Source organism: Phaseolus vulgaris, chromosome 8 (assembly GCF_000499845.2).
Source record: "Phaseolus vulgaris cultivar G19833 chromosome 8, P. vulgaris v2.0, whole genome shotgun sequence".
In the NCBI taxonomy this organism is placed as follows: domain Eukaryota; kingdom Viridiplantae; phylum Streptophyta; class Magnoliopsida; order Fabales; family Fabaceae; genus Phaseolus; species Phaseolus vulgaris.
Genome location: NC_023752.2, coordinates 29,050,249 through 29,063,234, shown reverse-complemented (window position 1 = coordinate 29,063,234; position 12,986 = coordinate 29,050,249). Strand labels below are relative to the sequence as shown.

Here is a 12,986-nt window from a genome sequence, read left to right as displayed (position 1 = left end):
TTCTAAAATTGTAAAAGCTTTTGTGAGGAAAAGTTTTCAAAATACATTTTTATAATCCCCACAGAAAAACAATTTTCAAATTGTTCTCTTATTTTTAATGGATTAAAAATTCGATTTGCCATCATGTTTAAGTTAAATCTTTATTTGCCATCATGCAATTCAATGTTTAAGTTGTCCATTTAAGAAGAATTAGATGTGATTTTGAATATTTTAAGGAGGCTAACATTGTAGGTAAAGTGACAATTAGGAGCAAGTTGTCATGCATGGTGTACACTAGTGGAGAAAGTGAAAACTAAGGGATCACAAAAAAGTTGTTGTAAGAAATATACAAAGCATGACCCATCATATTTTGAGCATGTTGATGTCATCCTTTCTATGCATGACAGTTATTCTACATGGAAGTCAAATAAAAAAATGGGAAAACTAAAGTAACCATGGACATTAAACAAGTTCCCATGTTCAATCAGTTCCATGCCTGTTATCACCCATATATACTTGATATTATTAATGTGAAGGTTGAATGTTATTGTTGTTATTGGTTGCAATATTCAGAATGGGTGAAGACTAATGACCATTTGTTAGAATGGATTTACTTAAAGAAATTGGTAGTGGTGTGATAAATATGCTACCATGTTGGGAGGTTATGAATGGATATACAAACTAAAAAGGCCATTTCTCGTTGATAATAATCAATGGTAAGTATTTTGTATGTTAATAATTTATTTTTTTCTTTTAATATGAATTTTTCCTAACAACTATTTTCATATTTTCCAAGTTAGTGCAGACAATTGAATGACTATACTAGATGTGGGATACATGATTTCTAGTACGTACAACGTTGTATTGGAGTGTTTGTTATTGAAGCAAAACTTGGTTAGCCTTCAATACTTGAAGATGCTCAAGCCCCAAGTATAAATATGTGTTTAGAGTGTCTTAACTTTCACTAAATAGTTGTTTGAGTCTTTAACACAAGGTGCTCACAAGGGAAGCACACAATCAAAATTAATGAGCTAAAATGTTTTCAAAGTGTGAAAATTATTTAAAAAACGTTTTATAAATCTTATAATTTCTTACATTCTTGTATCATCAATTAAATTGTTCTTGAAGAGGTTTAGAATAGGATAATTGATTATCTGTCTTTTAATTGATTAAATCTGAGAGTTATAAAATTCTATTTTAATCATTTAATTGATTAACACTGGATTTATTTGATTAAAAATAGATTTTTTTATAACTATTTTTCAAACAATATATTAATACTTAAAATAATCCATTAGAAATGTCAGTCTCAATTTTTAATCAATACTTTCAATTCACTAGAAATAGAACATTTCACTCACTCTTTCATATGAAGCATAACAAATTGAAAGGGGTTTTTTTTGTTAAATATGTTTTTCGTCCCTGTACTATAACGTGAAATTGGTTTGAAAGAACACCGGTAAGGACTCATTCCAATGATTTCCTTACTGCAAGTACCCAGGAGGTCTAAAGTTTGGACTAAGGACAAAAACCAATTTCGCGTGAAAGTACAGGGAAGAAAAACATATTTAACCTTTTTTTTTAGTGATAAACTGTGAGTTTTCATATACTCATTTTGAGCTATAAAAATTTTTAAAAAATTAAATATTTGATAAAGGTTGTGTTGATGTTCCTTTAAGTGGTTCTGCTATGAATCATTTGGATGAATTTTTTCTATGTATTCTGTATTGATTTGTTAGACTGCTCTAGTATTGTTTTGATGTTGTAAATTAGAAGTGTTTCCAGTGTTTGTTTTATTGACAAGATTCGGTAAACACTGAGATCATCTTGAGGTTGGTCAAGAGTTGATAAACATATATCCTCTTTTTGAGAAAAAGTTGATAGAGGTTGATTTCCTCTTAATGTGTTCAAGAGTTTGTTGTTGTTTTGATATGTTTGTAATAACATATTGCTTTGTGAAAACTTGATTGGAACCAACAATTCTAAGATTGAATTGTTGAGACTGGATGTAGGATCGGTGGATCTAAACCAGTAAAACTCCTTTTGTGTTTTAATTATGAAGCTATCAATCTTGTAACTATATATATTGTATTAATCTTATATCATTGTTGAATGACAAAGTTAACTAAATTATAGTTTTTGATTGAAACTATTTTAAAAGAAACCTAAATAATAAAAATATCTTGTGTTGCAACCAATTCTTGAATCAATCTTGTTTCTGTAATAATTGCATTTTGCTTTTAAGTCTTAATAGGGTTTAGAAAAAGAATTTCAAGAAAGTGTGATTTTCAAAAACACATTTGAAAACTAATTCAACTCCTCCGTGTTTAATCAAGTCATTCTCTTTTTCTAACAAACATGACAATATTCCATTATGAAGTGAGTCTCTCATGGATGTTAGTCTGTATCGAATCATGTGTATTGGACACATGTATTGTTCTGGTATTTTGAAATATATGTTGTCTTTTCAAACCTTAGTAACAAATAATGTTGATTGGATTGTACATGTTGTGGTCCTATACCAACTAGAGACATGTTGTGGTGTACTTATTTTTATTTGGAGGCTAAGTTATATTCATCATTCTACCTTGGTCGGAGAGTAACATGTCATTATGTTAACCTTGCCGATGATTAAAATTTAATTTTTATATTTATTAACTTGATTAAGACGAGGTACAATGTTGACTTCATACTTAACTTAGTAGACAAAATGTTGCATGAAACAGAAACATCATCACATTATGTAAAATAAGTTCAGTAAAATAAATAAATAATACTAAAAACTAATACATAATCCGTACATTCTTGGAGACAAAACTACGTCATCATCAAGATGTTCATATATGGCTTCAGTTTTGAAATCTGACCCTGTTGCTGTTATGGTAGCCATTAAGATATTAGTTAAATCAGTATATCCAGCTTCTCCCTCTGAGTTTTCAAATGATGAGTCATCTTCTATAATTTCAGAAAAGGAGACTTCAATGTCAAATTTGGAACAGGGTTCCAAGGTAAACTAGTTATAAAGGTCTTGAGAGTCATGGAAAAACATTTTTGTTAGAGAATGACTATTTTTTTTTTGGAGAGGATTCAGGGGATTTTTTAGGAGAAAAACTTGTTTCTGTTTTCTTTTATGAGAGGGTTTTTAAATTGGATTCATGATGAGTTTTTGTTCGATGAGCGAATGTTGTGGGCAAAGTCCAAGATATTTGGGGAGTTGGGATACGATAAGAGGGTTTTTTTTGCAAAGGAGACCGATATATCAGTAAAGAGAAAGGAACATAATCATATGGTTCTATTGGAAATCCTATTTTTCTTTTATCTTTGTCTCAATATAATTTGTGCCTTAAGCTTTCTTCTTTCTCCCTTTTTGGCATTTAAGGCTTCTCCAAAGATAGTGCTTTTCCATTTTGACTCTAGACGGAAATGTCTCCTGCTAGTTGTTGATAATAACTCTTAATTTTAGTATAAAGATGATCTAGTTTTTCATCGAACTTTACAAGATATGTAGAGATCTTGTCCATCCTTTCATTAATCTTCCTTAAAGTGGAATTTTGGGCTTTGGATTTCTCATTTTACCAATTGAGCATTTATTATGCTTGACTTAACGGCTTGGCCCTTCTTTAGGTCCAATTTCGGAATAGAAGAAGGTCTAGTGGTGATTTTTGTAAATCTTCAACTTTTCTTTCTAAAGCTAAATATTTTTGGTCATACATTGAATCTGTAAACATCATATAAGGAATGTAGGGCCTACACTGATTTTTGTCAAGATCTTGTTTTAATATCTCCAAACCGACTGTTTCTTCCTGCACCTCCATATCTTCTTCTCCCACCTCCATACACAACATGAAAATATATTTTTATCCTTTTTGTGTCACCCCCATAAACTAGTTTCTGGATTATGTAATCTGGAATACATTTGAAAAAAGACTTCCGGATTACATAATCCAGAAGCTAAATAAGACTTCCGGATTATGTAATCCAGAAAGTAATCATGCATCTGAAGAAAGGCTTCCGGATTACATAATCCAGAAGCTAATTATAAATTTGAAAAATGACTTTCGGATTACATAATCCGGAATTTTATAGAAGGGCATTTTTGGAAATTTAAAAATTTATGGAGATGAGAGAAGAAGGTATGGAGGTGCAGGAAGAAACAGTCCTCCAAACCTCTTTCATAGATCCAAAGAGATTTAGGCTTCGGTTGATTGTGTAATCCTATACATGGCTTATTACCAAGCTCAAATTTCTAGAGGAGAAAAAGGTTTGCAAGCATTGCCTCTATGATCATCTTCATCGTTGAAGTATGCATTGTGTTTCTAGATATAACAATCAGGATCGCAGTTTTCAAATGCGACATCTCATATAAAATGGCCATTAATCTTTTCGATGTAAAATAGGTTTTCCATCTTCTCATAGTGAAGATAATTAGTGTCCACTAGAGAGACTATTGCAGCAGAAACGGAAAGGTCTCTTCTTTCATGAAGAGTGAGAACTAGCCTCACTACTTTATAATGCGAATGAGAGAACTTCTCTAGTTTTAGTTGTGAGTGTCTAATGAATATTTTAGGTTTAGGAATTAGGAATTAGGAATTAGGGATTCGACGTTGGAGTTAGAAAACATTACTCCATTTTAAAGAAGTGTATGTATTCCTTAATATGTGGTCTTTTGGTAGATTTGTTTGGTGATGGGTTGATTTTTTCCTATGAAAAATATTGTAAGGACTTTTATGAGATCTGAACATCCTCGATAAACACATAAAAATATTTTACTAAATTTTCTTTTTTCAAGGGATAGGTAATTATGAAGAAAAAAGGGAGGAGTTTAAAGGACTCATTGAGAATTCCATGGATAAAGAGACTCTCTTAATTACTTTTCCTATATAATTCATATTATCTTATACCTCCCTTAACAGATAGATTACATACATAATACCTGTAAAAATTGATATATCGGTATAAGAAAAGGTTTTATTTATTTTTTTTTTATTCCTTCGTTTTATTTTACTTTTCTTAATTGAAACTAATATGTTTATCAACATAAATAGACAAAACATATAATCGCCTTCCATTCACTTTTTCACCTTTATTTTTTATGTTAATTGACAAATTAGTATTTCATTTAAAAATTTTCTCACCTATGTTTTTATTAATTGTAGAACTTTTTAAAAAAAAAATTAATGTTTTAATAAATATAGATATTTTAGTATTTATAATTAATTGTGTGGTTCACGACATGGGCTGAAGATATAAGACAATACAAAAACGTCCAAGCCAAAAAGATCTAAATTATAGATATTTAAAAAAATGAAATTTGTATAAGTATCCAATTAACATTCACTTTGCCATTTGTGTAAAAGGATTGTAACACTCACGTATTTCTTTAATGTTATTATATACGTATTTTTTACTGATAAAAAAAAAACAAATTTTGAAAAAAGATTCTTATTTTTTATTACTGATTCACAATTTTCAAAACCTATTAATGTGCGATGACAAAATTTAGTTACGCATCAATTACTAAAATTCTTTCCTTTTCCTATAACTCCATCTTCTTTGCCAGTTTTCGGTCAAACTGGTCGTAAGTATGTTTTTCATCATAATTTGTTTCTAAAATTTTTATATAAAAATTAAATATTATAACTAATTATTTAAACTAAATAAAAATATTAGCACCATTATATTAATAAAAAAATCATGACTTGTTATTAAAAAATAAACAAGTAAACAGAATATAATTTATAAAAAATATTGTTATAAAATTTTAATATTTTTAATTAGTTTTGAGGTGGTTCACATCATCATTTGAAGGATAAAACAGTACTAAAATGTAGAAACCAAGAAATATCCTTAGTCAATTCATCTAAACATGGTCACTATCAATTAACTGATCAAATAATATAAAGTGTTTCATGAAGTATTCAAATATTTTATTATTCTTAAGAGGCTAATTTTGATAATGGTTTTCCCAAATTTGAATACCTATGAAGGGATGTAGTTAATTAGTGTCTTCCTAAAAGCATTAATAAATTAAAATATTTAAATTGGTAACCATTTTTCTTTAAAGCCTATTATCACCCTCTTATCAGTTTTCTCAATACTCTTCAAAAATCTTTCTTCAAAGAATAACAAACATAGTAATTAACATCAAATAGTAACAGATAACAACCTCATTAATAAGAGATTCCTGAATCTGTTGTTTCTTATTCTTTGTTCCTGGTGCAGATTTTCCAATCTGCTTTGACAAAATTTAATTAGGCATCAGTTACCAAAACTCTTTCCTTTCCTATAACTCCATCTCCTTTGGCAGTTCTCAGTCAACAAAAATTAAAGCAATATATATAGCAGCAAATCCTCACTCTGTTATGTACATCATTTGATGCTTGGAATGACTTCAAAACTTAACCAAAGAGATGACTCTCATGGGGGTAGTGCCTCAAAGCCAATCCACTTTTTCAGGATCATGCTCTCCCACAACCTTCTGCATGGAAAACTAGTAAGAAAATATGATTCCTTTTTAGAGATCATACACTGCATTCACCTTAAATACAACTAGTCACCAAATAATGTTATATTTTTAACATGCATGCAATTTAGCAAAGGTTTTAAATCACAATCATGTTTACATAGTTATTCTTAATGTTGCGGGAAATTGTGTTGTGTTGTGATCAATATGTGACCACAACTACGATTGTAATATGTTAGAAACCTTGAGTCACAGCCAAGAAATTGTCAAATCGATACGGTGAATTTTATTGATTCATACAGCCAAAACTAGATTTTATTAATGTGTTATATATTTGTTAATCTGGATCTGCACAACAGAGGCTTCCATCAAAGTTTGTGAGCAAATATGGAAATCACCTACCCAACACAATATTTCTTAAGCTTCCAAATGATGCAGAATGGGAAGTAAAATTGGAGAAAAGTGATGGCAGTGTTTGGTTTCAGCAAGGTTGGAAAGAGTTTGTGGAGTATCACTGTCTAGCTCATGGACACCTTTTGGTTTTCAGATACAATGGAACATCTCATTTTCATGTACTCATCTGTGATATGAGCTGCATGGAAATAGACTACCCTGTCAACAAAGCAAATCAGAAAAGGGTCAGAATTAATAGTGAAGACATTCAACCAGCTAAGACACAGAAACCAACACAGAATGAGAAAAGGTCCGATGAAGATGTCAGAGACCACAAAGGTATGATTCTAGATTCATAATGTTTAGTTCTTCTTCTAATGTTTAGATTCTAGATTCATAATGTGTATGCTACAAAGAATTTAGTTCTTCTAATGTTTAATAGTGTTTCCATCATTAAGGTATTTTGAAGAATCTAAATGAAGGGAAGAAGAAGATGGAAGCTGTTGGGAATACTTCCTTCATGGTGATACTGAAACCTAGCAACTTAATTACTGGGTATATGGTACGTTCTCAAACTAAGCAATCATATATATAATATGTCAACAATCTCATTATTGAAATTTGAGTATGGTGAAAAATGCATATGATGCAGTATCTGCCAAAGGTCCCAGTGAGGAGCTACATCAAACGTCGTGAACAATATATTACTCTTCTTGTTGGGGACAGATCATGGAGGGTTAAATTGATCCATTATCGAAATAATACAGCTTACTTCACAAATTTCTTAGATTTTGCAAGGGAAAACGATTTAAAAGAAGGAGATGCATGCTTTTTCCAACTCATAAACATGGGAGATGACATGGTGTTTAGGGCTACCTTTTGTAAACAGACACTCCTCTCCTCTCGAGTACTAAAAGGCCAATAACCTAATGCACTTCAATGCTGTTTTCTTATTTTATTCTCTTTTACTGCTTTTAAAGTTTTACTACCAAATTTTATTTCTAATAAATATAAACGCATTAAAATTGAATAGCTTAGATTTCAAATTGTTTAATTTTTATAATATTTTATTTGAATAAAAAAGTTCTTATTTAGACAGTGTTTCAATATCCAATACAAAAATTACTATAAATAACACTAGTGAAATTGAAAAAAACAATCTTTACATGAAGACAAAAAATAATCACTACATAATTCAATATAAAAAAATATAATCAAAAAATATAATTCAATAAAAATGTGGAAGACATTGGCTTGAAAATAAATTGTACGATTAGAGAAAAGAATCATATTTGACATCAATTGGAAATAATTGCATTTTATGTTAACCAAAAAATGGTATTTAAAATGGGTCAATGTAAACAGGGCAACCCTTAATCCTAAAATGGTAAATAACACTGACCTATAAAAATTTGGTGATTGATGATAAAAGAATATTCACAGTCGAATTTAAACTAAAAGAAACTTTCATCAAACTGTTCTGTCTTATTTTTTCTTTTGCATCTTAAGTCTTTACCTACTACAATTGGATTGATTTTTTTTTTCTACATCTCTCATCTTCTCAAGATTAGCTTTTGTTTCAATTAATTACTAGTATTTAAAGACATAAAAATATGATATTAAAATTATAAATGTTTTAATCACGGTTCTTATGTTACTAAAAAAAAATATTACCTACGAATTTTTATCCACGAACATGAATACCTACGAATATTATTCATAGATATTATCCACATATTGAATTCATAGGTAAATTTAGTATTATATACGGATATTACCCGCAGATATGAATCCGTAGAAAAATTCAACAATGCCTAAAGATTATTACTCACATATTTCTACCCTTAGGTAAATTTTACATTAACAACAAATTTTATCTACGAATTTATATTTTACCTACTATTAGTACTAGTAGTAATACTGCTAATGATAGAACTACTATAAGTACTAATAATACTAATGATAGGACCAGTACTAATAGTAATACTATATACTAATAATAATAATAATACTAATAGTAATAGTACTAATAACAATACTAATAGTAGTACCAACACTGGTACAAAAAAGATCATTAACAACGGTTAAAATGTCATATAAAGACTATTTTTGAACCGTCGTTATTGCGGATGTCATTTTAAATTAGTTATTTCTAACGAAGGTTCTAGAACCGTCATTATAAAACCACTGTTATTTTGCCAATAAATGAAAAAAAAAAAATCCTTATAACGACGGTTCTAGTGGGGTCTGTTAGAAAGATTTACGATTCAAAAGTTAGGAAACACCTTTGTGACATGCTTAGTAAAGTTCACGTAAAGGGCTTTATACCTACTTGGATAAGATAAGAAACATAGGTGAACTTGTGAACTATTGGGATACCCAAAAGTTCAAAGACAAATCATCCTAAAACAAAATCTATCGGTCTTCAGTTAAAGGTGGAACATTGCACTCAAGTGGTCAAAAATCACACTTGGGTATTTCATTAGGCCTGGTAAATACTATTCATTCCTTATGTGTAAGAAACTATATGTAATTCAATTCAGATATGTATAGGATATAAACTCTTTGTAACCATAACACATTTATTCTAAAAAAATATAAATATGAAAGACCTGTTGAACCAAATGAATTATTCCTCACCACTCACGCAAACAAGATGGGTGATTGGGTAGATGGTCATTCTCGAGAGACTTATATAAGTAATTCATTTGTTTTAAATTTAATAGTTCATTAAATTTTTTAATGTAAATTACTAACATTTGCAATTTCCATTACTATTTAGGAAACATATCATGAACGATTGAGGATAATGCAATCAAAGAGTTCAAAAGTATCAACTTCTGGTATCTCTTTCATTGATGCAACAATAAAGTTTCAATGCTGGAAAGAAGTTGTTGGAGGGAAGAGTAGAGGTAGATTTTATGGCACTATGGATTTAGCTACTAACTTTCTCCATGGGGCCTCATCCCTCACTCGACCCCCTATATTTGCTTGTGGTATTGATCATGATGATAAACTAGTTGAGAATCTTATAAGCAAATGCAAAAGCAAACATGGTTGGTTATAGGAGTGCACAGTTAAAGGACACAATGAGATTGATGAAACAACAAGTAATGATGGAAAAACATGTTGCAGACACTTCAACAAGTACCAATCAGGTTCACCCCAACTATGCTAAAGACTTTGATGACCACCCGGTTCTTTGATTATCACTTCTATTGTAAGTTAAATTACTTTCTCATTATGTTTTATATTCTATATCAGTAAATATAATTTTTATTTCATTTTAATTATTCTTATTTTTTTTACAGATACTTTCCGTTGTTTCCATTTTTCACTGAATCTTATGCTTTGGGAAACATCATGTGTTAAATTTAAGACTTTTTTTAACTATGTAATATTGACATAGTATTCGTAATTCTTTCAGTTAGCACATTCACTTGACAAAAATACTTATGTTTGATATTGTTAATTTGTATATGTTATGTTTTAGATTAATTTATGAAATGCATTTGAACTTTTATTTCCATTACAAATTACCATTTGAAATTACACTACAACCTTTAGATTCAATTATTACATTCACATTGATTGGATAATTGAAAAAAAATGATTGGATGGTTGAAAATGCATAATGTTGGATATTTGTAAATTTGTGAATAGTGGATAGTGAATTTGTAAATGACTACATAAGTGACATTTACATGTGAATGAAATTTGGATAGGTTGGTTATTCTAGATGTGATAATGGAATTATGCAGGTTATTATGAATGTGAATAGGATTCTAAATATGACCAACAACTTTTTTTTTTATGTTATGCACGGGCTTAGCAAGGGCCAATCTCTCACCAAGCCTTCCATCAACCTACACGTTCACGTTACCATAGCTAGGATTTAGCCCTTTTTTTTCTATAGCTAGGGCTTAGCCAATGCATTCTCATGGGTTACGCTTTAGCAAGGGTCTTGCCCTCTCTAGGTTAGACTAAGCGATGGCTTGACCTTCTCTAGTTTAGGAGGAAACTTGCTTTTAGCTACAACAAAGTTAAGTCTAACCTAACTCTAATAGGGGGTTAGACCGTGTCTACTAGCTTCAAAATAGAGAAGGTTAAGCCTACACTAGTAGCTACAACCCCTCGTATAACAAATAGCTTTCAGCCTTTTAGCTTCCATTGACCAACCCAAGTTCTGCTCACGTTAAAGTACATTTACATTTGTGTTTCATTATTTGTGTCCATTTTTGGAAGAGGATATTGACACTATTTCTTGTAGTGTGGTAGTGTCATTCTATAAGGTTTGAGTTAATGTTATTTAATTATTGCATTTATGTTAATGTATTTAATTATTATTTTTACTAGCTTTTTTACTGTGTTACGTATAATGCAAGAACTAGTTTTATGAGCATAAAGGAGAAGGTTTAAATTAAATGGAGAACGAATAATTTCTTATTTAAAAGTTATGATATCTAAATGTATTTTATTTTTTCTTTTATTTAAAATATTTATTTATTTTAACTCTAAAACCTCTGGTTTTTTTTTTTCTAGTTCTCAAAATTTATTTATTAACCTTTCTTTTTTTCTCTAGTTTTCAAAAGTCTTTTTTAAATTTTTCTTTGATTAGAGAACACTTATTATTTTTTTTTAGATATTTGGTTTCCTATTTTTCTTGTAGCATGTATATGTAATCTTGAAGGTTGCATGTGATATTTAAACTTGATTGATGAATATATGCTAGTATAGTATCATAATGATATTTTTTATTTGTTAAATAAACATTTTGGGAGTAATTAAGTTCGTACTCCTCTAATGTTAAAGTCCAACAACCTTAGTTTTGATTAAGTGTTTTCACAAAAAAAGAAAATGTAAAACATGAACATGCTTCATTTGTAAGACAATGTGTTTTACAAAATAGGAAATCATGAAAAGCATAAGTGTTTCATCTTAAAGATGATAAAACACCTTGTAGTCTTTGTTTTTTCTGATAAACGAAGTTGATCACACAATAAGCACATAACCTTGAGCATTACATTGTACTTAACGAAAATATTCATCAAACTTATTTTGTGTTGCAAAGAATGTTTTTTCTTCTATCTACCAAGGGGAACCACTTAAGCACAAGTCAACATAGAGATCTCTTGGAATATGAGAAAAAGTTGCATTGGACCAACAACTATCCTGACACAAGCGTATTCAACTCTGGTCTAACTATCTGTCGTGTATGATCTTTACTTTTATTCCAACTTAAGTAAAAAGCTATCTGAACTAGGACTGTACTACCAATAATCGAGATATTGCTTAAAAGGAGATTAATATTTAATGTTGCATGGATCTCATTTAATGCACCTCTACATTCCAAATCGGTTAGACGCATGAAGATGGTCATCTGAGTTTCAAGGTCTCAACCAGTAGAAAAATTTCCAATGGCTTTTTCTTCTACACTCTATAGGAATCTACCCATTCAAGAAGAAGAAAAGAGAATGAATTTCAAAGTGTTGAAACGAAACTGAAATCCTAGCTCAAATGTTTTTGTGCTCATAAAAGTTTTGTAAGAACAATGTTGTGTTAATTAGCAATGTAAAAGAATATTTATCCTTTTTATACATAAAAAAAATTAATCCTCTCTAGAAAACCTATGATAATTTATATCTCACCTTTTTATAAACAACGTTTGTTAGGCTAGGAGTGGTCATTGTCCAAAAATAAACATCAGTTTTAGCCAAGAGTGATTGCGTTCCAAATAATACTTTAAGTTGTTTAGTCAAGAGTGACTATGTTCCAAATAATACATAGGTTCTTAGTTAAGAGTGGTCGAATGTCAAATAATACATGGTTTGTTTATATCTAAAAATGGATGAGATCCAAATAATACTCTTGTTGTAACTTGCAAGATAGTATGTGTAAAAATTGATGGCTTAAACAAGAGGGGGGTGAATTGTTTATTAAAGATTTTCGCAAAGATTGAATAAGAATGAACCTTTATCAAACAATCACAGATAAGAAATTAAGGAAAACAATCAAACAATGATAGAGAAACAGATATCACAATTTTAATCGGTTAAAAATACGTTTTAACTAGTTGTTTATATTGATAAGTGTCTAATTTCAGTAATATTTCATATTAAAATATAGACACTTGTGAGAATTTATTGCTAAT

At 29.8% G+C, this 12,986-nt stretch overlaps 1 protein-coding gene across 1 annotated transcript; it reads left to right on the top strand.

Annotated features, from left to right (window-relative positions):
• Nucleotides 1-6,364: 6,364 nt before the first annotated feature.
• LOC137824901 (B3 domain-containing transcription factor VRN1-like) lies at nucleotides 6,365-9,902 on the top strand. The gene is made up of 5 exons (XM_068630578.1): nucleotides 6,365-6,472; nucleotides 6,802-7,174; nucleotides 7,294-7,397; nucleotides 7,488-7,742; nucleotides 9,618-9,902. Exons 1-5 carry the CDS (start codon nucleotides 6,365-6,367, stop codon nucleotides 9,900-9,902), a joined length of 1,125 nt encoding a protein of 374 aa, XP_068486679.1.
• Nucleotides 9,903-12,986: the final 3,084 nt, after the last annotated feature.